The sequence below is a fragment of the Podarcis raffonei genome, chromosome 1, assembly GCF_027172205.1.
Source record: "Podarcis raffonei isolate rPodRaf1 chromosome 1, rPodRaf1.pri, whole genome shotgun sequence".
Classification (NCBI taxonomy): domain Eukaryota; kingdom Metazoa; phylum Chordata; class Lepidosauria; order Squamata; family Lacertidae; genus Podarcis; species Podarcis raffonei.
In genome coordinates, this window is record NC_070602.1 from 127,862,336 (window position 1) to 127,888,367 (window position 26,032).

A 26,032-nucleotide genomic window follows, 5' to 3' on the forward strand; every position below is an offset into this window, starting at 1 on the left:
GTGCCCGGAGCGGACAAAATGGCCTCTTCCGGCTCGGTCAGGCTGCGCGTGCCTGGTTGCCTGGCAACCGCCCCGCTCTCCTCCGGCCTAGCTCCCGAGGCGCCCGCGCGAAAACACACACCTGTTGTTGTTGGGGGTTTTTTTTTTGGGGGGGGGATGGCCAAATTCGTGCTCGCAGGTGAGGCGGCTCCGCCATGGAGTCACACACACACACACCGTCCTGCTCGGGTTTCGTAGGACTGAGCTGGCTCGCGCCCCCTGAGCATGCACAGAGTGCTGGACTCCCGGCAGTGGCTCGGGGATGAGGAATGAGTTTGCCGGGCGAGTCGAAGCAGGAATAATAAAGAGGAGGCTGCTTCCCTCACCTGTGCGTCCAGGCACACCCCTCTGTGTTAGGAAGCAGATCAACCCAGTTAATATATGGTTGTGTTTTTCTTAGAACGATTAGTTTTTATTATTATTATGGGGTGTGTGTGTGTGTGTGTATAAAATATATAGTAGGGGCAATAAGCCTTTACTGGAAAGTAAGCAGGCAGCAGGGACCCGGGTGGTGCTGTGGGTTAAAACCACAGAGCCTAGGACTTGCCAATCAGAAGGTCGGCAGTTTGAATCCCCGCCACAGGGTGAGCTCCTGTTACTCAGTCCCTGCTCCTGCCAACCTAGCAGTTCAAAAGCATGTCAAAGTGCAAGTAGATAAATAGGTACCGCTCCAGCGGAAAGGTAAACAGCGTTTCCGTGCGCTGCTCTGGTTCACCAGAAGTGGCTTAGTCATTCTGGCCACATGACCCGGAAGCTGTACGCCGGCTCCCTCGGCCAATAAAGCGAGATGAGTGCCGCAACTCCAGAGTCGGCCACGACTGGACCTAATGGTCAGGGATCCCTTTACCTTTACTTTAAGCAGGCAGCAAGCATTCATAAGCTTGTGAATATATATATATTCACTCCTTTGATTTTACAAGCTTATGAATACTTGCTGCCTGCTTACTTTCCAGGGAAGGCAGATTGCCCAGCAAGCATTCATAAGCTTGTGAATATATATATATTCACTCCTTTGATTTTACAAGCTTATGAATACTTGCTGCCTGCTTACTTTCCAGGGAAGGCAAATTGCCCCTATTATGCTAAGGCGGATGGAGATTATATATACATATATATTCCACCTTCTTTCTCTGACAGGACCTCAAGGCAACTTACAGATAAAACTAAGAACAGCTAAAAACGTGGCAGGGGCAGAGAAATGACAACAACTGAGAAACAATTAAACCTTAACAGAATTAAAACTATAGTACGGTGATCGCCTTTCTGCCGTTAATGACACTGTGACTAATTTTCGTTTTGTACCCCTCAGTCAGTTTCACTGGACGCTTCTGAGCGCCTGCTAATGTTTATTTGTTCATTCATTAGGATGGAGCAGGAGCCCCGCTGGATTCGTGAAGGAGACATAAAGCCACAAAGATCTGGCCCTATTTCTGTCTAGGCCAAGATCCCTTCCTTCCTGCTTGCGATTCCCAGCAGCCGGTGCTCAGAGGCATACTGGTTGCCTCCAACAGTGGGAGGGAGAACATTGTGGCTAGCAGGCCCTGATCACCTAATCAGCCCCCGGCTAATTTGCCCAAGACCCTTTTCATCTAAACCATTCTGGCCGTCACTACATCTCATGGCAGGAAATTATAGGAGTTGACTCAGTAGAAACTTGCAGAGCGGGGTGCATGGAAGTCGTGCTTGGGGAAGTAATGCACTCTTGCTCTGCCCCGGTTATCACCCCCCTTTGCAATAAGCGTTCGCTCCTTTGACATCATGAGCTTATGAATACTTACTTGCTTTCTTACATTCCAGGGAAGGCCGATTGCCCCTATTATGCTAAGGCAGAACTCCTTGCTGATTATTTGCAGAAAAATCTGCCTCACTTCAGGATACACAAGATTACTCAGCATCCAGACAACTGGGAGGTAATATATATCCATGTGATTCACTAGTGCAGTAATGAGACACCTCGCAGGGCTGGTCCTGTCATTAGGGATAGTGAAACATAGTGATTATGTTTTTGTAAAAGATGTTAATTTATGGTTGGTGGTGTTAGCCATCTTGACCTTTTTATCAGGGAAGGTGGGGTACAAATATTTTACATAAATATGTGATGTGGGCAAACCTGTAATGGCCTGGTATTTCTCTAGCACACTTATGCTCCCTAGATGGAAGTGTATAAATGGACAAGCACCGACTTATATGGGCACAGTGCCTCTGTTGACCCTTTTGGGGATATATTTCTATTTCTTTTGCCTTCTTTCTATTGAAAAATTATAGCCTGGGTTCTGAAGGAGGCTCTTGGTTGAAGCGTTTGAAATCCTGCCCACTAGTGGATGCATCTGTATATTTGACTAGCATGCTGCTTTGCTAAAAAGTGTGTTGGCTAAAGCTTTCTTAAAATTTCCTGAAGCAGTCCTGGTCCACATTGGTCCTTTCATACATTCAAGCAGACATCGGTCTGCATTTTTTTCCTCACTGCAGCTTCCAGTTCAATGCACTTGCTTGCAACTAATCCATAAATGCCTTATTAATGTATACATTCAAATTAGCATTAGATGCACAGGTACAAAATGTTTGAGCCTGTTATAAAATATGAAGGAAAAGTGTTTGGGCGTATCATCTTGGGAAATTACTGTTTCAGTATTGCCTTGAAAGCTTTTTCTGGATTTAACACATTAACAATACATTTCATGGTTGCTTTTGGGGATTTTGCTTCTAGAAGTGGCTGCAGGAGATCTGTGAACAGAATGGATGGAAACATAAGCGCTCTCCAATTATTTGGAGGGAATTGTTGGACCGTGGAGGAAAGGGACTTCTTCTGGGAGGATTCAATGAATTCCTTGAACACGCCCAGGTCTGCTTCTGCTTCTTCTCTTCTTGTCTCTACGTTTAGTGAGTATTCAGTTGGCTAAATAATATCCCATCTCCCAACAAAATACTGCTGTCAGCGCTGCCCAAGGTCCCAGCTCACACAAGACCAACGCTGCTTCTTTCTCTAGTATAAAAGTCTTTATTGAAGTTCAGTTTCACTTCCAGACGCGCAGCGCGCAACGCTACGTCTATACCCTAGACCGTCGAAGCTCCATCTGAATCTCCTCCCCCCTGACACCAGTTTAAGATTCTAGCCTTACTCCACCTCTTCCTCTGTTCCTTCCTTCTCTGGGTCCGTCTGCTAGTCGGAGTCTCAGCCCTCCTAGACTCCTCTGACGCTGAGTCCCCTGACTCTTCCCCCTCCCTCCTTCGGGCTTTCGGACCTGGCTCCCAATCCGGGTTTTCTGCTGTCCCGCGCTCCTCCACATTTGAACTTGGCGCGCGCGCGCAGCCCCCCACTTTCCTTCTGACCGTTACACTTGTGTCACTGCTCCCTCTTTCGGGGAGGCTAGCTGGACCTGGCCTTCCCTCCGTTTCCCCACTTCCCGATGGGGGCGTGGTTACCCCTGACTCATCTTCTCTCCCCGCTGGAGGAGAGGCTGGTCCTGACTCATGTGACTCTTCCCCCCCACTGTGCTCTGGTGGGGGAACTGGTCCTGATCCTCCGCTGCTCCCTTGGGAGTCCCCTCTGGTCCCTTGTTTATGGAGCGTCCTCCCTGGGACCCCCCTTGCCCTTACCATAGGCGCCCCCTTCTGGGAATCTTCTGATTCGCTGGAGAAGCTCATGGAATCTCTCGGGTCACTGTCATATTCCCCTACGCTCCCTTCTGATTCCTCTCCTCCGCTCTCTATTTGCTCTCTCCCCTGCTCTTCTGCTCCTGAGCCTCTGACAACTGCAATCAGAAGAATGCTTATGAGAGAGATAGTAAATGTGAACTTATATTACTTTGTAACCACACTAGAATCACACTCAAAGACCCTAAGACCTTTTAATGATGTTGGACTTCCAACTTCCTTTAGCCCTAAGCAGCATAGTCTGTGGTTGGGAATGGTGGGAGTTGTAGTCCAACAACATCCAGGGATGGACACAAATTCCCTATCCATGTCATAAGGAGCTTGGAAAACCTACCATAATTAGAGAGAAGTTTTGATTACTGAGGCCACTGGGAAAGGGCAATGAGGAATGAGTTCGGGCTTAATTTGATTATCAGGAAAGTATTCCTAATGGGGTTGCCTATGGCCTGGGTTATTTAAATCTAAAGAATACTGCTACTGCAATGGACTGGCCATGGTAATGATAATGGTTCTGCTGTATTCTGCTTTGATCAGAACCCACACAGTATAATTTAGGAAGGATATCAACAAACTGAAGCATGTCTAGAGGGCAGCAATTGTGAGGAGCTTATATGGCAATAAATATTGAGATGAAGTCCTGCGAGGAAAGGTTGTAGGAATTGGCTGTGCTTAGCCTGAAAAAAAGATTACTGAGAAGCAAAATAGTAGCCATTTTCAAAAATGAGGTCCAGTGCCGAGGGCCTTCTGGCAGTTCCCTCACTGTGAGAAGCCAAGTTACAGGGAACCAGGCAGAGGGCCTTCTCGGTAGTGGCACCCACCCTGTGGAACGCCCTCCCACCAGATATCAAAGAGAAGAACAACTACCAGACTTTTAAAAGACATCTGAAGGCAGCCCTGTTTAGGGAAGCTTTTATTGTTTGACGGACTATTGTATTTTAATATTTTGTTGGAAGCCACCCAGAGTGGCTGGGGAAATCCAGCCAGATGGGCGGGGTATAAATAATAAATAATTATTATTATTATTATAAATATTTGAAAGACTGTCACCCTAATGATAGATCACATTTGTTTTTTGTTTTTGTTGCTCCAGAGGGTAGGAACCAAACCAAATAACCCGAAAAGTATTTAGACTAAACATTAGAAAGAACTTCCTAATGGGACAAGCTGTTTGATAGTAGAGGCTGGATGGTTGCTGTAGTACTGTAGTGGGTTACTTGCTTCAGGAGGGGTTTGGACTAGATTCCTTTAGAGGATCTTTCCAGCACCAATGATTTGATAATGATAGTAAATTATTATTTCTCTTCTACCAACATGCTTGGAGCATCCATCACAGATGGAACTTAATAAAGGATTTCCCTATTCTGTCCCTTCATTCCTCCCCCCTCCCCCAAACACACTTTTTTAAAAAAGGTTTTGTTCTTCAGATTTTTGATTAAATGGTGATAATGTCTGAGCCATATTTGGATGCTTGCTGATGACTCTTTTTAATCTTCAGCAATACTATAACATCACATCCGACATGATGACTGAACAGATGCTCTTAATAGCCAAGGAGAACTTGCAGACTCACATAGTGATTGACCAAGAGGAGGAAGAACTTAAAGGCCTTATCAATCCATTACACATTTGGATAAACAGGTGGGAAAGATGAAAATAAACTGCATAGGGAATCTCAAAAACTTAAGTCTGATCCTTTTCTTTTTAAACAATGCAGCTGTCAGGGAACCTGGAAAATTAGCAGAATCCGGAACCTGTACATGACTGAACACAGTCTATGCTTGTAACACAAAGATCCACATTTGTATATATGAGCACTTACAGCGCAGACCATAATTCCCATTTTTAATTTTCCAACTGCAGTGCCTTGCATTTCATCAAAGATCTCAACATTTCATCAAAGATCCCTTACCTTTCCCGCCCCGACCTGGCCATGGTGATCCATGCGACAGTCACCTCCAGGCTTGACTACTGTATTTCGCTCTACGTGGGGCTGCCCTTGAAGCTGTCCCAGAAACTCCAGCGGGTGCAGAATGCTGCAGCGAGACTCCTCACGGGATCCCTGCCATGGGAGCATATTCACCCAGTGCTTTACCAGTTGCACTGGCTCCCGATGGAGTATCGGGTCAGGTTTAAGGTGCTGGTTTTGACCTTTAAAGCCCTTTATGGCTTAGGACCCTCATACTTATGGGACTGCCTCTCCTGGTATGCCCCACAGAAGACCTTAAGGTCCATGAATAATCATAGTGTAGAGGTCCCGGGCCCTAAGGAAGTTAGATTATCCTCCACCAGGGCCAGGGCCTTCTCAGTGACTGCTCTGACCTGGTGGAATGCTCTGTCCCATGAGACCAGGACCCTGCAGGATTTAACTTCCTTCCGCAGGGCCTGTAAGACAGAACTATTCCTCCTGGCTTTCAATTTGCTCCTGCCAACCTAGCAGTTCGAAAGCACGTCAAGTGCAAGTTGACAAATAGGTACCACTCCGGCAGGAAGGTGAACAGCGTTTCCGTGCGCTGCTCTGGTTCACCAGAAGCGGCTTAGTCATGCTGGCCACATCACCCGGAAGCTGTACGCCGGCTCCCTCGGCCAGAAAAGCGAGATGAGCGTCGCAACCCCAGAGTCGGTCACGACTGGACTGGACCTAATGGTCAGGGGTCCCTTTACCTTTACCTTTAGCCACCAAGCCATTCCTCAGAGCTTCCTTGACAGTGAACTGTCTGATGCTTCCACTTTTATCCATTCTGACTCCTTATGCCCACCACCTCAACTTCCTTAATCTCTACTTTCTTTCTGGTTTTAGTTTTGACTTACTGGAAAGCAGTCCTATAGGGTACAGCCGTAGGGTACAGCCGATCCCCCCTTCCACCCGCAGAGTGGGAGATCCTTGGGAGACAAAGAAGGCCTCCCTTCATGAGCTTTCCTGCTGTGGGAGCGGAAATGTCAGCTAATGCAGTAACAGCAAAAGGGGTGTGTGCCAGTGGCAGAGCAGAGGAGGCTTGGGGTCCACTGGATCCAAAGACCTTGTGTCCCTGTCCCCCCCCCCCAAACTGAGGTTGGGAAAAGTGCACCAGCCCAGGATCTGGAATACTGATTTTCCCACCGTGAAAGGAAAGTTTTTTATGTTGCACACTGCCTTGTTGTATTTTCTATGAATGTGTGATTGTTAAATATTTACATAAAGAAGCAATACAGTGGTACCTCGCAAGACGAAAAACGCGCTAGACGAAAGGGTTTTTCGTTTTTTGAGTTGCTTCGCAAGACGATTTTCCCTATGGGCTTGCTTCGCAAGACGGAAACGTCTTGCGAGTTTGTTCCCTTTTTTCTTAAAGCCGCTTGAAGAGGTGCAGTTGTGACGGACCGTGCTTCGCAAGACGAAAAACATCGCAAGACGAAAAGACTCGCGGAACGAATTAATTTCGTCTTGCGAGGCACCACTGTAGCAAGCAACAGAAAGGTGAGAGGAGAGGAAATGGCACAGCCACCGTCCCACCTGCCCCACACTTGGCTTGCACAAGTCCAGCAGGTCTTTAGATCTGGCTGTTCAGCAGCCACAACTCCTCCCTCCCCTGACCTAGTCCGTTCATGTTATTAAGCAGCTTTTCTTGCATTCTCACTGCAGAATTGCTACGGAATGACTGTTTTTTGGGGGATAAATCTCAGTAGTCTATCAGCCTATGTGATTGTTAAGTCTTCAGTGTTAAGTTGTTGTGGTTTTAATAAAAAAAAAGTAAAAAAAAGTAGGTTATAGTTTAGAAAAATCAAACACTTATGCAGTTAAATTAATGTAGTCTGTAACCACATAGCTTTAAAATAACTCAGCTTCAATACCTGCTGTTAGAAGATAATGTCACTAGATTTTATGGCAAGGTATCCTTGTTCATTTCTTCTAATACAAGCACTAAGAGTTGATTACTGAGGACCATGAAAACCTGTGGAATAAAAAGATTTTTTTGGGGGGGAGGAATATCTCTCCTCTGCATAAAACCAGTGTTTGTTTGTTCATTGCTAACTATTTTTCTTATCTTAACAGAGCATCAGCTAGTATCTGCTATCATCTGATCCCTTTGTTAATCAATGGGGAAATATTTGGAATGGAAACTGAGATCAGCCTCCACTTGCTTGACAGAAAGGGCTGTGAAGAACTTCTTGAAGCTATCGTTATGGAGACTGAGGACTTGGCGTCCCCTGTCCTTCGTGGTATCACTTTGTACACTGAACTGGACGACCAGACTTTTCTCGAAGCGGAAGTCATCATTTTGCTTGATGACATCCTTCAAGAGGCAATCCCATCTCTTGAAGAATGCATCCAGCAAGTTACCAATCAATGTGAAATATATGGTCCTCTGATAGAGAAGAATGCCAGAAGTAATGTCAGGGTTGTTGTGATGGGGAAAACCTTTGTCAACCTTAAGGCGTTGATGCTTATTACACATGCTCCGTCCATCAACCCTCAGAATATTGTCACTGTATCCCTGCTCTTGGAAAATGAAGCCAAGGCCATGCTGGCGAGAAAAATGGGAATGCATCCAGCAGGTGTGTAACAAATGATTGCAGATTGACTAATGTTTATTTAGTTATTTTGGATTGTTATATTGACTTGCCTCAGGGCAAATTATGTTAAGCAAATGAAAAAATAAAAATAACATAGAAGCACACATCCATACTAAAACCCACAAAAATAGCCAAGGTTTAAAATATTCTAGACCATGGGTAGGCAAACTAAGGCCCGAGGGCCAGATCAGGCCCAGTCACCTTATAAATCTGGCCCGTGGATGGTCTGGGAATCTGCGTGTTTTTACAAGAGTAGAATGTGTCATTTTATTTAAAATGCATCTCTGGATTATTTGTGGGGCATAGGAATTCGTTCTTTCTTTCAAAATATAGTCCGGCCCCCCACAAGGTCTGAGGGACAGTAGACCAGCACCTGCTGAAAAAGCTTGCCGACCCCTGTTCTAGACCATACAGTCTGAAGTCACTACTGAAATGGGAGGATTTGAACTTTCTCTGAAGGAAGCTCAGACTCTGATGCACTTTTAGGGAAAAGGCAATTCTGCAGTGTGACACTGCCTCTGAGAACGTATCTCTGCAAACCCTTTGCATGCATGCGGGCTAGCCAATAGGCTGGCAGATCATAACATTGGTCCATGCTAGAAGATTTCTCAGTTTGACTCAAGATAATCAAAGGTAGGGTGCAGTGAGAGAGGAGAAAAACACAAGGAGGAATTTGACGTAGCGCTGTGGCAATCGTTCCATCAACACAAGCTTTTCAGCTTGCCAGATGGAACAATCCCCACTCTCTGCCTGTTGTGTGCCGTTCTGAGGTTCTCCTGACCCTTCCTGAGCCATTAGTGGATGTCTTTCACTAGTGGAACAAATCTAATTGAATCTTGCCCATAATTTACAGACTCTCTAAAAGGTCTGCAGTTCTACTATGGTGAACCTCACCAGGCCTTATTTAAGGACCTTAGGCAGTTTCTTGCCTCATGGGACACAGCAGAAGACATGTCTTTTGAAAGTACTCCTTGGTAACAAGAGGCAAAGTTAACTGTGCCATGTGAACGGTTACCATGATCCCAAAAGCAATGGCTATCTTGAGCCTCTGGATTAGAGCCAATCAGCTTGAGGGAGCAACACCAGGGAATGGCTTTTGCCTTCATGACCTGCTTCATGTGGGCTTCCCAGAGACATCTGACTGACCACTGTGGAAAACAGGATGCTGAACTACATGCATCCTGCAGAACCTTTGTTCTGTTCCAGTGGGGTTTTTCCTTCCGTTCTTACCTGTTATGCTTGATTGTTGTCTTCAACAGGAATAAAAAATCTCGTAGTCTGGGGTAATATCAGTGGGAACAGCTTCATCGATCTGAGTAAAACACAGCTCTATAGATATGACAGCGCCATCTGGGGCCCACCAACCTTTTCCCGTGATTTGATGGATGTCCTGTTTGATCGGTATTTTTTGGTGATACTTTTGATTTTTTAAAAATGGTGTCTGAAATGGTGTTTGCACCTTACGCATCGGCCCAAGACCTTTGCCTCTTTCATAGTCTCTTGCATTTTACAACCCCAAAGTCTACTCTTCAGTGATTTGGGGCATTGTGATGGTGTTCGAAAAATCTTAAACAAAAAACTGAGAGCATTCAACTCAAAGGCTTGAAAAATGAAAAAAGTATTCATGTGCTAAGAAGCAGAAGCATTGTTCTTTTCAGGACTCAATTCACAGGACAAAATCCCCAAATTGAGCCCAGAAAGGCACAAGAATGCCAGTGCTTTCATTTACCAAATGCAGCTTCCAAGTGAGAAGCAAGTGTGAAAAAGAATATTCTAAATTAAGCTTCTCTCCTGATCTTTACTTCCACCAACAGAGAGAGCTCTGCTCCAAATCAAAGCTTCTCTAATGCACTTTTGAACCTCTGTGTCATGTTACATAAGGAGCAGCATCATTATTACTTAAAACCTGATTTGGTGCTTTAAAGTTATTAAGGTCAAAGTGTAGCCTTATGAGGCTTTGCCCTCGGGTGGGAAAAATATTGCGCCCGGGAAAGGGAGATGGGAGTCAACAGACACTCAAGGAATAGTTTCGGAGAAAAAGCTTTATTTCTACCATCCATGAACTGGTAGAAGGAGCAAGTGTGATAGTTCACAAACAAGCACAAGTTCACAGTCATTTGCACAGAGCATATATTCCCCTTCCAGTTCCCTCCCCTTTCTCCTCCCTCAGGAGTCCTGCCCCATGTTGAAGTTCCTGAGCATGTACAGAAAGCTCCTGTCTTGGGACTCTTGGACTCTTGGCACCCTTCCCAGGAAAGGGGGAATGAGAGCGGTTCAGCATGTCCAAGAAGTTGCAACTAGAATGAGATAAAAGTCAGTTCTCAGGCCTGCTTTGAACAGAGCCTATTCATTAGCTTTTTGAAGCCTTCTTGTGCTGATAAAAGGATAACATTTTGCCTTGCAACAGCAGAGCAAATGAGCAGATGCTTAGCTGCTGAGAAAATGATTTTGAAAAGCTTTGAGAAGCTTTGAACCTGCTTTGGGGGGGGGGTGACTTCGGGCCTAGGTGGGGTTACCTGTCCTCACCTCCTTCAAAAGTATTTAATTAAGAAATAAATGGTCTAGTTGTGGCAAGGATCATAAGCAGCAATAGCTCCAGTGCTCTGTTAGAGTCATACCATGTAAGGATCTGAAACACATTTTCCCACCCAAAATACTGTAGTATTATTACTATTATTCATTAAATTCATTAAATGCTGGTTTCTAGATTTTGCCCTGAAGTACGTCTATATTTGAGAGCTCCTGTTTTGTTTTTGTTTTCGAGTGCTCTTCATGAGAGTTTCCGTCACACGGCTACCCTGTTGCAAGCTGCAGGCTCCCCTGTCACTTTCAAACCTGCCAATGAGTTGGACGATGAAGCAGCCACACCTTCTCCAACCTTTTGCCCCTTTTGTCAGCCATCTTCTTCCCCGGCAGCCCTGCTGCTTCCTGCAAGCAGGGGAACAGATAATAAAACTTGAAGGGAAACAGAGGGGAGAGGAGGTGGCTGTCTCATTTCCCAGTTCAGCAGCAGATTATAGGCAAAGGAGGAATCTCGACTTGACAGTCCTTGCTCGGAATGCCTGTAGGTGAAAGGGCACAAAGTTCAGGGCAAGTTTGCCCTGGTACTCCCATACCACTCCAAACCTTGCTGAAGAGACTATGACAATGTATGAGGCTTTGGGGGGTCTGAGACTTGAGCTTCTTCATGAGGAGCTGCATACTTAAAAAAAGGTTTGGAACATAGTCTCTTCCTGTAGTTTTCTTTATTTGTATTTAAGGAAAGCTCTGCTTTCTCATTTTACAGTGAATGGATACGAGCAGAGTTTCTGACTGCAATGAGTTCGTTGAGTTCCTGGGAAATTCATTGCGTAGGCATAGCGCCAGCACATGCCATTTTTACTGTGCTGAGGTACTGGTACCTGGACTCCCCTCCAGGAGAACTGGTCTCCCTGGGAGTACTCAGTGAAGGTAAATGTTGCTCTTCACTCAAATAATCGTCAAACGCTTCTTTGTCGCAGTGCTCCATTTCCACCAGAGGCCATGTGGAAGGGCTTGTGTTTTTCTATCCAAATTAAAATCTTTGCGTACGATACAGCCAAAGTGTAAGCAAAGTCCCATTGATTTCAGTAGCAGAATTTCATGCCCGCTTAAATCTCTTCCACTGAAATCAGTGTGGCAGAATATTGGGATATGGTCCATGTAATTCACAGTTTTAATGGCAAATGTATGGGTGTGTTGTTATCTGTGAATAAAATACACTTTGGAGGGACTGTTTCTGTTCCTTAGGTCAGTTTGGGATTCCTGAGGGAATTGTCTACTCCATGCCTGTAACTTTCCAGAATGGCAGCTGGAAGGTCTCTACAGATCTACAAATTAGTGAGAAAAACCAAGAAAGTCTTCAGAATCTAACCTATGATCTGATTCGGGTAACCTCATGCTGCTTTCATGTCCTGTACTATTGTTTTCATAATTCTTCCTACTAGTTATGGAAACATTCCAAACAAGAGACTCCCTTCATGTTAGATTTACTCCACATATGGTGGGTGGTCCGATTGCCATTAGATTCAGCATCTAAATTGATCCTTAGAGGGCAGAACTGGCTACTGCAAACAATAAGTTGTTATTAGTTTAAATTTAAAGAGTGCAGTTAAGGCAAATTTCATTAGCACTGAAAGGCTGCCTAGTACTTCCTAGATTGTACCCATTTATTTGGCCAGTTCGTGATTGTTTTGCAGACAGGAAACAAACAAAAACTCCTATATCTGTATAACGGGGCAAATGAGAAGCAGTAACTCACAGCTCTTCCCCTAAAATGTTCCTTGATTCTCCAAGCTCCGAAATAAATATTAAGGTCATGGATTTGCCCATGAGTGAAATCTGAGTTGTCCGTCATGCGTATAAGATTTGCACAAATACAAAAGGCACAAACATAACCCATAAATAAACCCTGACCCATCACTTTCAGCAGAAATTGTTAAGTGTATTTAGGATCAAACCTGAGGTCTTAGTATTATTGTTTCATCAGTTATTGTATTGTGTCTGTGTACACTTCCCCCCGCCGCCCAGTAATCAACTTTCAGATTATTGAGATGAAAGATGCTACCTTAAAACACCACTCTAATTTTTTGGGGGGCGGGACTGATTATCTTTGTGGCTCAAACTGGTAGTATAGGCAAATAAATGCCAACTAAAAATGCACTTTATTGGGGTAATAATTGTTGTGTAATAAATTTCTTGTTTCCCTACGCAGGAAAAGCAAGTTGCATTAGGTGAAGTAACAGAATTGTATCCAGAGAGAAAAGGTAAAAATCAGCAGGATGCGAGTGCTTTCTATTAATAGATAAAACACAGTGAATATGAAGACCAGATTTAAAATCAGATGTTCTCTGTGGTGAGATTTTTAAACTGAACATGCCTATTACTAGACCTTTGGAATCCCCAGTTATTTGAGCGATGATCATACAATCTGAGTTGCATTTCTAATTCTGCAAGTTATAATGTCAAAAAACGATATGAGACTGTTTAATCTTAAGAAATAGAGAGTTGTCTGGGCCAGGAGCCAAAGAAACTAGGCTGAGGAGCCCAAGGAGATTTGACTGCCTTTTCCCTCAAAGATCAGCCAATCCACCCACATCACGTGACAAACTCCTTTTGAAACTGAGGCAGGTTTCAAAAATAGTTTGTGAAATGAGCTGGAGGCTAGCTGCTTGAAGACCAAAACAAAAACCCAGACCTAGCACAAGATCCTTGCATATGCAGCCCCTTGAATCCCTTTGATTGGCATTCTGGAGCACTTTGTAGATTTTTCGAAGGACTATAGCACAGGATCCAAAATGCTAGGTGCACTGAAGGGGCTGCATGTTATATAGATGTGATTTATGTTTACGTAGAAGTGAATCCTACTGAGTTGAACAAGGCTTACTCGCAGGAAAGAAGGCATAGGATTGCAGCCTTAAAGTTCAAACGGCGACGAATAACTTATAGCACCTGATTAAATTCCTGTTAGTTCTCAACTGAAGCCTCTCTTCTGGATTTTATATATCACCTTATTTATTTTTTGCTGTAGGCTGCTTCTTCAACTAAAGCTTTTGACCTCAAAAACCAGCCACAGCAACCCAATTGTTATTAACATTTTACTTTAGCTTGGCAAAGTGCAGTTCGTTGATACAATTAATGACATTACGTGGATATTGTTTCTTACAGTCAGCCCTGTGCCACATTCAGCAGAGGAAGACGAAAGCATCCAAGCTGAGGAGGAAGGTAACTCAACGAAATATTTTAAATATATTATTTTATTGGGGGGAAATTGAGGGCACATTTGTTTACCCAGGTTTAGGACAGGTAAAGATATTTTTATGTTTAAAGCAGCGATGGTTTTGAGAATGCTTCTAATTATTGGAGACTCTGCTTTTCAGTCATTTATATAGGTTTCTGCATATTTTTGTTTTTAACTGTTGTTATACTCTGTCCTGAGCTCAGTTTAAAGGAGGAGCAGTATAAAAATACAATTATTTTTAAAAAATTAGAAAAGCATTCCCATCCCCTTCACTTATTATGCAGGATAAAAATATATATAAGATACCAGCTATGTACTCTGGTTTTAAGGAGATGGTGATGTCATATTATTGAACTTTCTTTATGCACCTCAGAAGATGATAGAAATTATTATTACTATTGTTGTTGTTGTTGTTGTTGTTGTTGTTGTTGTTGTTGTTGTTGTTGTTATTACTTATACCCCACCCATCTGGCAGGGTCTCCCCAGCCACTCTGGGCGGCTTCCAACAGGAGATTAAAAACACAATCAAACATCAAACATTAAAAAACTTCCTAAAACAGGGCTGCCTTCAGGTGTCTTCTAAACATCAGATAGTTGTTTATTCCTTTGACATCTGATGGGAGGGCATTCCACAGGGCGAAGAAAAACAGTTTTATGCTAAATACATGAATAATGGGGCAGTTAGCAACTGCTTCCCCACCCCTGCAATAACTGACAAATTTCGAGGTTTCTGTAGACTATCGCAAATTTGCAAGTCAATATTCAGAAAATGCAACATTTTTTAAAAGTGTGCTGACTAACTACTTTTCCAGATGAGCTCAGAGAGTATTTTTATATCCATTAGCACAGAGGGGGGAGGGAGAAATACGTAAAAGCAGTAAACATTTGCTTTATTTAGGAATGGGCGACTTCTTGAGCACCATAATTTCTGCAGAGTAGCAATGCATTTGATAAAACTGGCATGCTTGTGGTGAAACTTGCACTGTAGCTGACAGAAATGCACAGTGAGCAGAATGCCATTTGGCTGCTGCCTGCAGAAGTGACTAGAAAACATAGATTTACCTTGCCTTTTATTTGCAGAATCATTGTCCAGCTCTCCAGATGATGGCCCAAGTTTAGATACCATGAGGTTTTGGGGAGAGGGGGGGAATTTACATTTGGTTATCTTAAGAATCGTTCAATCTTTTGCTTGCCTTCCGAAATCTGCCACTGAGTTTTGAGAATTTTTTTTGTAAACGCAAATTAAGGACCTATTCCATGACCCAGTTGCTCCCTATGTAATGAAAAACCAGACGAGACAGCAAGATATAGATTTTGACTTGTTTTTGACAGGTTTTTGAGAAACTCGTGCTGGGTCTTAGTAATCACATTAGCTGCAAGTGTAGAAAAAAGACATGAAATGGAAGAGGCAGGTTAATTCCAGGTTGTGCTAGTTAATTCCAGGCTAAGTTGGGCAAATAGGCTGTTTCCCGGTGAATGTGTCACTGCATCATACAGGCAGCTAAAGAATATAGCAGGTTTTTGTACCACCCGAAAAAAAGTGGTATTTCATTATTGATAGTTAAGGCAGAGCAATTGTCACTGCCTGTGTTGCCCTACTCATTACCTAGGTGAATAGGTGACTAAAATAAATAATACCCTTAACAATCATTACAGTTTTGCTAACAGATAGACCATGGGTAGGCAAACTAAGGCCCAGGGGCCGGATCCAGCCCAGTTGCCTTCTAAATCTGGGAATAAGCATGTTTTTACATGAGTAGAATGTGTCCTTTTATTTAAAGTGCATCTCTGGGTTATTTGTGGGGCCTGCCTGGTGTTTTTACATGAGTAGAATGTGTCCTTTTATTTAAAGTGCATCTCTGAGTTATTTGTGGGGCACAGGAATTTGTTCATATCCAAAAAATATAGTCCGGCCCCCCACAAGGTCTGAGGGACAGTGGACCGGCCCCCTGCTGAAAAAGTTTGCTGACCCCTGAGATAGATAGATGTAATGGGTCTGGGAAAACTTCAGAGAGGATGAATTCCATCCCTGCCTGCTTCACAGAGATAAGGGGAAAATAGCACACACAGTAGCACTGCAGAGGCACTGCTTTTCTCATTGAAAAAGCTCTCAGGTCTGTTCTTTAATCCGGTTTCTTTTAGGACTTGGACTTTCACCCAGTAGCCAAGGAATTGCCTCTGAAAAAGGTGGCGAAACTCCTGCTGAAGGTAAATCTTAAACCGTGTGCTTGTGTTTAGGACTGAGCTAAACAGCCTCCCCAAACTATGCCCTTTTTCAGTGGTGAAGCTGGAGGGCAGGCGAAGAGACATCAAATTTTCTAGGAAAGGGGGGTGAAATTCTTCAATGCTTTTCCTTCTGAAAATTCTCTCCTTCAGAGGTGATGAGCTCCAGCTGTGATGTACTGAGTTGAATAGGATTCAGAATGCAGCAGTCTGATTGGTCCTAGAACAATAGGATCCAGAATGCAGCAGTCTGATTGGTCCTAGAACAGTAGGATCCAGAATGCAGCAGTCTGAATGGTCCTAGAACAATAGGATCCAGAATGCAGCAGTCTGATTGGTCCACAGGAGCCACCCAATCCAGCTCCAGGTGGAAGTGAATCCGCAACCTGATTGGCCTACAGGAGAATCCCGGAATTAGCCAATCACGTGGGGCCCATTCTGTAAATAGTGTATATAAGGCAGACATTCTGGTGGAACTTCCATTCCTCCGCCAACTATGAGCTGAATAAAGAGCATGAAATCCACTCTCGACTATTAGTATATTTCACCAGCTCTGCTTGCTTCACAGAGACAAGAGGGAAATAGCGCACACAGTAGCACTGATGGCTGTTTCTGTGCCACTGCTATCCTCATTGCAAAAGCTCACAGGTCTGTTCTTTAATCCGGTTTCTTTTAGGACTTAGACCGTCACCCAGCGGCCAAGGAATCACCTCAGAAATCACCGAAGAAACTTCTGAAGGTAAATCTTAAACTGCAAGTATGTGCGTGTGTGTTTAGGACTGAGCTAAAATAGCCTTCCCAAACTACGCCATTTGTCAGTGGTGAAACTGAAGGCAGGAGAAGAGTCATCAAATTTTCTCAGAGGGAGGTGAAATTCTTCAACGCTTTTCCCTCAGACAATTCTCTCCATTTAAATTTCGACTCGGTGGGCTAAGAGAGAAAGGCCTCTACCTTCAATGACGCTGTAATAATATTCAACAAGATCAAAACTGGATCCATAGTTTCGTCCAGAATTAGCAAGTGGCAAAATTGGAGAGACCATTTTGCCATATTTATCCCGTGGAATTCTCCAATAGAAGAGATTGGGTAGGGGAAGTTTTCCAAAACTGGCTAAGAAAAGCTGTTTTCTGGATACTTCTAGCCCAGCCCTAATTTCTTTTCCTCCAAAGTTTTTTTAAACAAATCTCACAACAACAACCACCCAAATCTGTCCAGGCATGCTTCAAGCCAGGGCAGAAAATGGGCAGATGAAAAGAAGCAACTTTGCCTTTACCACGAATTGTTTTTTGTATGAAAATCACTCCCCTCAAGGTGCTTCTACCTCTGATTCCTCATTCACACATTCAAGTCACTATTTGATTTGCAGTTACCAAATGACAAGCATGTGTGTGTAGAGAAGAGAGAGCGAATTTTACTCAGGGAATTTGAAGCTGAAAAACTGGCAACCTTAGTCTCTTGCCTGCCCTTGCTTAATTACCAGCAGTGCTATTCCCAAAGCCTTTTTTAAAAAAAAATATTTTATTTTATATATTATATTATATTATTTTATATTTATTTTAAAAATTATTTTATTTTATTTTATATATTTTATATATGAATGTAAAAATAGGCTTTCATTTACAAAGATAAAAACCAGTTACACAAACTTTAGAATACAAGCCTCCACAATTAAGATACACAATTAAAGATGGTTGGCTGCAAGTCTGTTTTGTGCCATTGGCTGCTATCTTTTCCTAGCAGCACCAGTTTTGGAATTCAGGTTGGACTGTTTTGCAAGACAGCATCAGGGCAACTTTTAGAAGTCAGAACTGAAGCACTAGGATGTGCACCCAAACCTTTGCGTGTGCACTTCCTCTCCCAAAAGAGTTTCTGGATCCTGCCCATTGGCCGCGGTTTTGTGTAAGCGTGTGGTTGGGGCAGAGAGAGCAGATGATGGCTTAAAGCCTTTCGATTATAGTCTAGTCAATCTGGGATTTGTATTCATATTTCCTGCATCCCAAGCACAACACCCTCTCCATCAAAGCAGACTGACATTTCCTCCCTTTTCATTCTGAAGCACTTCGTTTTGATTAGCCTTTTTGTTTTTTTAAGAGCAGGTACAAACAGCTTTCCTCTTTTAAAAAAAATGCTTTATTGGTTTTAAAGCTGTATAACAGAAATGATCGATAAATGTTAAAGACAAATTAAAAATAATCATTCATTCCTTAATTGATACTTGCTTTGTACATCAATTTGTAATTAAATTTAACATGACCTCTGATCTTCCCATTATGTTCCTCAATTGGATTCCTTTAATACACACTTAGCTTTATTTTCTCCATGTTGTTTAACTTACTTTACATTTTATAAAGTTATCCTATTTACACACAGAAACTCAATTGAAACCTGCCAACGGATTAATATTTTGACAATGTTCTTTTACATAAACTCTGTATATGACCCACTCTCTGGTAAATTTTTCATCTGTAATGTCTCGTTTCCTTGCTGATAGCCTTGCTAGTTCAGCGTATTCTCTTTAATTTATTTTGCCAGTCTGATTGGAATGGGATAGCCTCTCCCTTCCAACCTTTTGTGATTAAAATTCTGGCAGCAACTCTAGCATACATAAAGACTCTCCTGAACTTTTTTGGAATTTCGTTACCCATAATTCCTAGCAGGAAGGCTTCAAATTTTTAGGGAAATAACATTTAAACATTTTCTTAAGTTCGTTGTAAATCATTTCCCAAAACTGTCTGATCTTTTTACAGTTCCACCACATGTGGATCCATGTACCTTCAGCATCTCTGCATTTCCAGCAAATGTTTGTCCTAGATCTAAACATTTTAGCCAATTTAACAGGTGTTAAATGCCACCTGTAAGGCATTTTCATACAGTTTTCCTTCAGATCGTAGCATGCCTTCCCTCCAGAGTCTCTCCCAACATTCCATGTGGATGTTGTAACAATGGTTCCTGGCCCATTGCACCATTACGGATTTGACTTCTTCCTCCTTGACCTCCCAGTCAAGGAGTAACCTATACATTTTAGAGAGTGGTTGGTATTTATTTTGAATCTCATCTTTGAGTCTTGAAGGTTCTGTGGAGAAACCGGTTTATTTGTCTTTTTGGAAGGTTTCGTTCAATTGAAAATATTGCATCCAATCTATCAAATGGTGCCTTTCCCCCAAAATTTTTAAGGTTTTAACTTATCGTCTTTTTCTTCCAGCAGATCTTTCTAGGTTTCGCAGATATGATTCACTTTCTTCTTTTTAACCGAAAATGCTTCTGTCGGGGACAACCACCACGGTGTTTTAGGTTCTAATAAAGTTTCATATTTAGACCACACTTTGTGTAATGATCTCTTGATTACGTGGTTTAGGAAGCCTTTATGTACCTTGCCTTCTCATAAGCTAGATAAGACTGCCAACCGTATCTATTGTTGAACCCTTCCAGGTCTAGCAGGTCAGTATTATTCAGTGTCTTCCATTCTCGTATCCAGGAAAGGCATTCTGATGAGCATCAATGGTACAGCCCAAATGGCAATCCTCCATGCTTTTCTTAAGGGAGGGTGAGGGCCATAGTTCACTGGTGGGACATGTCTTTTGCATGAAGAAGGCTACAGGTTCAGTCCCTCACATCTTTAGTTAGGTCTGGAAGAGACTGGAGCCCATCAATGCGGAAGATGCTGAACTAGATGGACAAATTGTCTGACTCAGTACAAAGCCCCTTTCTGTGTTCCTAGCTTCTTGTGAAAAGAAGGTCAAAATATGTTAACAGATTATAAAAAGAAGAAAGTTTGAAATGTGTGAAATGTAAAACTAACAATTCTTTCTGCATCAGAGGCTGAAGGTTCCCCTAGTGAGGCAAAGAATCCTGAAGAAAACATCGAAGAACACACAGGCGAAAATGCAGAAGATCCTGTAGATGGTAGGCCCAAGCTGCTTAAAAATAAATAAAAAATTTACTCCTTCAGATGATAAAACAGCAGTATCGTTTTAGCAAGCACACAGGGGTAAGCTCCAACTATTTGTAAACCTTATATTTTAATTGTGAAACCAGGTATTTCTTCCAGTTGGGACTCTTTAACTCAAAAAAAGTAATGAAAAAAATCGTTCTATTTGTTGGTAGTAGGCTTCATTTTTAAAACTGTTGTGGTATTTGTTGGTGCCTGGGATCTTCTCAAATCTACTTTACTGTCTGGCTTCCATTAACAACAGCAGAATTGTTTTCACAGTACAGTCATATCTCAGGTTGAAGTTGCGGACTTTTCAGGGTTCATATGGACCCCTGGAACGAATTAAGTTCGTATCCAAAGGGTCCACTGTAATGAGCTCTTTCAACTCTCGCAGTTTGAGCCCCTGCCTCGGCTTCCTTCATCCTTCAATACCAGAGCCATCCCTTCATTTTTAACAATAGAGACCTTTCTTTTCTGAGTTTGGAGCCCGCTTGAGCCCCTTCCCAACTTTCTCTAACAACCAAGTTTGCCATAAGTGCACCAATATTTCCTCTGGTGAGCACACAAAGTATGCCAAGAAGACTCGCCTCTCCAGATGCTTGAGAATGCGTGGTGGGAAGCTATGATGAGCTGCAGCTCCCAGGCGCACGTCACCTCTGTATTTGGAGATAAAAGTCTCCTTTGCACACTTCCCTCACTGCATACAGTACAAAATGAATGAACTTTATTACAGTCATTGACCAGGATAAAAAAAACACCATATAAGACCTAAGGATTACAAATTTGATTAAGGTGGAAGGTGGAGCTTTGGGGACATTTGGACTTGAAAGGATTAAGAAACAAGATTCAGGCTCCACTTTTAAATATGGAGGTCTGGCTGGAGGAAACATGGACCTTATTGGGCTAGAGCTTCTCCGAGATTTGGTGTTTAATACCAAGGACTACAAAAAAAACCGGCAGAGAGGAATTGAGAGAGAATTAAGAGCCTCGGACGTGAGATCTCCAGGCTGATAGTAGATGGACTGATGGACGTTTGTTGGGGATTGAAACCGGGAAAGGGGGGGTGGAGTCTGGGAATCCAAAGGGTGTATAATTTAACCTGTTCTGTTTTTATTTTGTTTGGATATTTGTATGAAAATTGGGGAAATCATGGAAGGGAATTTAGGCCGACTTTAGAAAAAGGTTTAAAGAATAAGCAATGATGTATAAATATGAAGTCTATAAGGCAAAATTGGTTTTTTTAAAAGAACTAAATATAAAAAGGTTTAAAAATAGGGACAAGAACTTGTTGAACCAACAATCTGAACTGGAATACAAGAGGGAGAGGTGTGGGGAAGTCAGGGAAATATGTTATAGAAAATAAGGATTGTGAACTTTATGTGTTTTTAAACCTCTTTTGTTTTTTCTCTTTTTTGATTTTTTATTGTATTATGGTGGAAAATCTTAATAAATATCTTTAAAAAAAACAAAACACCATATAAATAAAATAGCAGTTAGGATTTTTTTTTACTGATAAATGTTGGAGCAGATAAGGACAAAGAAACAAGCATAGGATAAAACATCTGAATAAAATACAAGATTAAACACGGATAATGGATGGATAAAAACTGATAATTAAAACAGATAAGAACTAAAAACAAATAAAAACATGCAGTTAAAACAACTGTAAGAGCGTAAGAACTAAAAGACTCGCAGTTAAAACAACTATAAGAGGCTTCAGAGTAGAAGCCTCTGAAATAGAGAACACTCACAACATTAGAAACTGATGTGCAAATATGGTTAAAACTGACAATTAAAACAATGTACAACAATAAATTTAGAAACAATGTGCAACAATAAACTATGCCAGGGAATTGACTCAGAGTCACCCATGGAACCGAGTTTGGGGATTTTCATGCCGGACTATTTTGAGTTGGGTGATGGTCTGCGCCTACAGATTTGTACACAGAATCTGGCGACCATCCAGGTCGCCAGTACAATACAGAAATCACAGTGTATTGTTAAATAAGCAGCCTTTTGTCTATGGCTACATGAGTGCCTCGAGTACTGATACATTGGTGGCCTTTGAGAAACGTGACTGTGGGTTTTCCATATCTCTTAACTATCACAGGGACTAAAATGTCTTAAATGTCATCCTATAGCAAATACAGCGATCCATATAAAAACCGTAAACATATTGGATAACCACTTAATTAGGCAGTCTCCATGACTGTCCTATTTGGAAAAGCAAAAACAGAAAGAAACTAAAATGCTTCCTTCTATTTGTTTATTTTTATTCTGCAGCTCCAGATTTGTCTTAAGCAGATGCCAACTTGAGGAATCAAGAATTAAGTTCAGAATTCACTGCTGCTTAATTCAGCTGCCTCAGAGAAAATCCCTGGATGCAGAAGCTTCTGCTGCTCAACAACAGGAAAATGTTAATTCTTCTTTCTGAATGTAATGAACTAAGTAACTGTGTAAAAACTTAAGCGTGTTTGTCTTCCGTGTGCATACTAAACAAGCATGGCACATTTTTGTTGGAGTATTTGGATCAAACCAGTTTAGCTCCATTTAAATGCAGCAATATCATCTCGAAGATCATTTTGTGGGCTGAAAAAAATGCATTAGGAATTCAGAGCACTTATATTAAAATTTGTAGAGGAGGATGTTCAAATCCATAGCGAAATTTGGAGGATAGACTCTTCTCCCCTCATACTACACTTGATGGAGGAGCAAGATGAACCCTTTGGAGCAGCCTGAAATCTGTTTTGCACGCTCAGCCATCTAATCGACTCAAGGCTTCCTAGCACCCTCTACATTCCAGCTTTAAAGACTGCTGATTCTGGGGCTTTTCCTTCACAGCCAGCTTTCCTCCCTCGCCCCCTTGTTGTGTTTTTCTCAACAACCAGCCTCAAGAAGATGTAGCTCTGGAGAACTGAAAAAGCTTGCTTGCCGCTTTGCGACATTTTAGTGCGTTCTAATAAAGATGAAACCTTAATAAGGCTTTGAGATTTATTTCCATTGGAACAACGCAGGTACGCTGCTGTTTTTGAAATAAGGAAGTGTTTCGGATAGGTTATAAGCAAAAGAAAGTGCAGATCGGCAGGTAAGTCTTTCTGGAATGGCGCTTTCTTGGGGGATTATTTGAGAGGGGTGGGGGTGGGCATCCGAGAAGATGCAAAAACGCTGAACTTGGCTGTATAGGTTCCACATAAACTAAAGCACAGGGGGGTTGTGAGAATGAAAAGTGCAGCGGGCAAGCACTGAAAACAACTATGATTTGCAATTCTGCATACCGTATTTTTCGCTCCATAAGATGCACTTTTTTCCTCTTAAAATCTAAGAAGAAATGTCTGTGCGTCTTATGGAGCGAATGTGTGGTCCCTGGGGCTGGGGGGGGGGGGACCTGGGCTACCCCCGCCAGCCCCGACCTGCTCTTTGGGGCTGGGGGTGGGGGAAAGCGCTTCCCCCACCGCCAGCCCCACAAGCTCAGGGAGCAGTGGGAAGGCTGCACACAGCCTTTCCGCTGCTCCCTGACCTGCTTTTTGGGGCTGGGGGTGGGGGAAACCTGGGCTTCCCCCGACAAGCTCCTGAGCAGCTCTGGGGTAGCCCGTGAAGCCTCTGCAGGGCAGCGGGGAGCCTTCATCCCGTTGCCCTGGGGAGGCTTTGCGTGGCTATCCCTGGCTTTTGTGGGAGGTGGGGGAAGGGACAGAGCAAGGCTCTCTCACTGCCCCCACCTCCCGCAAAAGCTCCCAAGAGCCGCATTTTTTTTTTCTTGAATTCTCCCCCAAAAAAGTAGGTGCGCCTTATGGTCAGGTGCACCTTATGGAGCGAAAAATACGGTACCTCAAGGTTTCTCCAAGCATCCTAATGTTTTTCAGTAACCCTGTCTTGGCTTCAGCCCTGTCAATAGTCAACCACTTCATCACTAGAGGGAATTAGAAGATGAGATGGTTAACTTCAAGGGCTGCTACAATCAGGATTTTGTGCTTCTACAAGAGCAACATAATTACTGTAATAAAGAAATCTTTTGTATCGGTCTTTTGGCTTGGTCTTCCAAAAGCATACACAGAAATAGCTAAAGCCAGCGTGGGACTATGACGCTTGTACCTGTATTTAATATTCATCGGAAAAATTAATATGATGAAATGCCTAAAACTTATTAGGGTGGATCGGATTCCAAAAGCAATTTTTGGAAGTTCCTTCCTAAGGAAACCTAATTGTTCCAGAGCTTGATTCATTACATTGAGACTTTTGAGGCCACTCATCTTGAGAGTTGCAAAGGTACATTTTATGTCCTTAAAATAATCTCTTCGGCTTTTAAGAAATTCTTTATTGCTTTAGGGGGAGTTTGTGAATTTGACGCAAGGACGGTAGCTCGCTGCCCTTTCATGTTTTTCTTCCTGTGTTACTGATAATGGCTCTCTCTTGCTTCTCGGCCTCTATAGCAGCATCATGTTTCTTAGCTACCTGGAGACGCTCAAGTCTCACTTTCCAGAAAGACAGGGCAGACCTGTGCGTAAAGGCCTTCGGAGACATAGTTCAAAGACGCTGCCCATTTTCAATTATTCAGAATCTCTTATTATTAATTGAGTGCCCTTGGGGTTTTGTTGCTGTGAAAAGAGAACAGTTGCGAGGAAGCTGGGCGTTTTCACTGTAAAAGTAGTGAAAACTCCCAATTATTTCAAGGGCTTGCGCTTATCCCCAACTCTGGGATGTCAGTTTATAATGGGAGGGCAGACTGTTTTGTCTTCCTTGAACCCCCTGCAGGCCTTTTGTAGATGACGACTACAGAGGTAAGGTCTTCCCTGAAGGAGAACTCGTGTATGCGGTGGCAGCAGAGTGAAAGAAAGGATGACGGAGGTGATATTTTTGATTACTGTACTTTACCTTTTGTACTTTATGTGGTATTTCCAGGCTGCAGCAGAACTGCCGTCTTCACTTATCCCTCACCTTTGCACCTGAGGGTCCTGAAACCTGTGTAGTGATAAAGACCTGGGAAAAGAATGGTTTGTATGTGTGTAAAAGGCCCAGGAAATAACACTAAAGAGCCTCAGTTGAAACTTGAAGTTCCTTGTGTGTTGTTGCAAGCCATACCTTACTGAAACGTCAGATATAGCTCTTTTTACACAAACAAATGGCACTGCTGTATTTTTCCTTATCACACAGTGAATTGTGAGTCATTCAGAACCGTGGATGAGAAGGCTGGCATTGATTTGCTTATATAGTTTCTTTTGACTGCCTTTCTTTAATCAGTGTTGACGTTTTAAAGGTCCCATCGGCAAGCATTTTGAACACGTTTCAGTTCACTAGTATGACCGGCTGTATAGTTCCACGCATTTCTTCAATTCTGGGAGTGCTTAAAATTACCGTATTTTTGGCTCTATAAGACTCACTTTTTCCCTCCTAAAAAGTAAGGGGAAATGTGTGTGTGTCTTATGGAGCGAATGCAGGCTGCACAGCTATCCCAGAAGCCAGAACAGCAAGAGGGATTGCTGCTTTCACTGTGCAGCGATCCCTCTTGCTGTTCTGGCTTCTGAGATTCAGAATATTTTTTTTCTTGTTTTCCTCCTCCAAAAACTAGGTGCATCTTGTGGTCTGGTGCATCTTACAGAGCGAAAAATACGGTAAGCTATTAAATTTTTTATGGAGACATATTTTAGTATTATTATTGGACCTATCATAAATAAGAGGTATTACTGATCATTACTTAACACTGTGCTGGTTCTCGCTTTTGCTGTTTGGTCTTCCAGGACATGAGTTTGAGATCTAGTTCCAGCTAGGCTGATCACTCTGTGCCCTTGCTTGTGTTGTGCTGCTTGTGTATTTTCTTGCGGCTGCTTGAAAGCTGCAACTTTCTATCATAGTTCATTTACTTACAGGGACACCACAGTTGTTTT

At 42.7% G+C, this 26,032-nt stretch overlaps 1 protein-coding gene across 4 annotated transcripts; it reads left to right on the forward strand.

Annotated features, from left to right (window-relative positions):
• The first annotated feature begins 13 nt into the window (after positions 1-13).
• Positions 14-22,621, forward strand: MDH1B (malate dehydrogenase 1B). 4 transcript variants are annotated; one of them, XM_053362039.1, is made up of 14 exons: positions 14-178; positions 1,837-1,949; positions 2,747-2,881; positions 5,189-5,331; positions 7,721-8,223; positions 9,501-9,642; positions 11,528-11,691; positions 12,010-12,149; positions 12,974-13,025; positions 13,927-13,983; positions 16,142-16,207; positions 16,899-16,961; positions 20,039-20,125; positions 22,437-22,621. In XM_053362039.1, exons 1-14 carry the CDS (start codon positions 19-21, stop codon positions 22,451-22,453), a joined length of 1,842 nt encoding a protein of 613 aa, XP_053218014.1. In that variant the 5' UTR covers positions 14-18; the 3' UTR covers positions 22,454-22,621. The 4 variants fall into 4 exon arrangements, with proteins under 4 accessions (XP_053218014.1, XP_053218022.1, XP_053218040.1 ...); XM_053362047.1 differs by having other exon boundaries at positions 20,048-20,125; XM_053362065.1 differs by lacking the exon at positions 14-178 and adding an exon at positions 347-367.
• Positions 22,622-26,032: the final 3,411 nt, after the last annotated feature.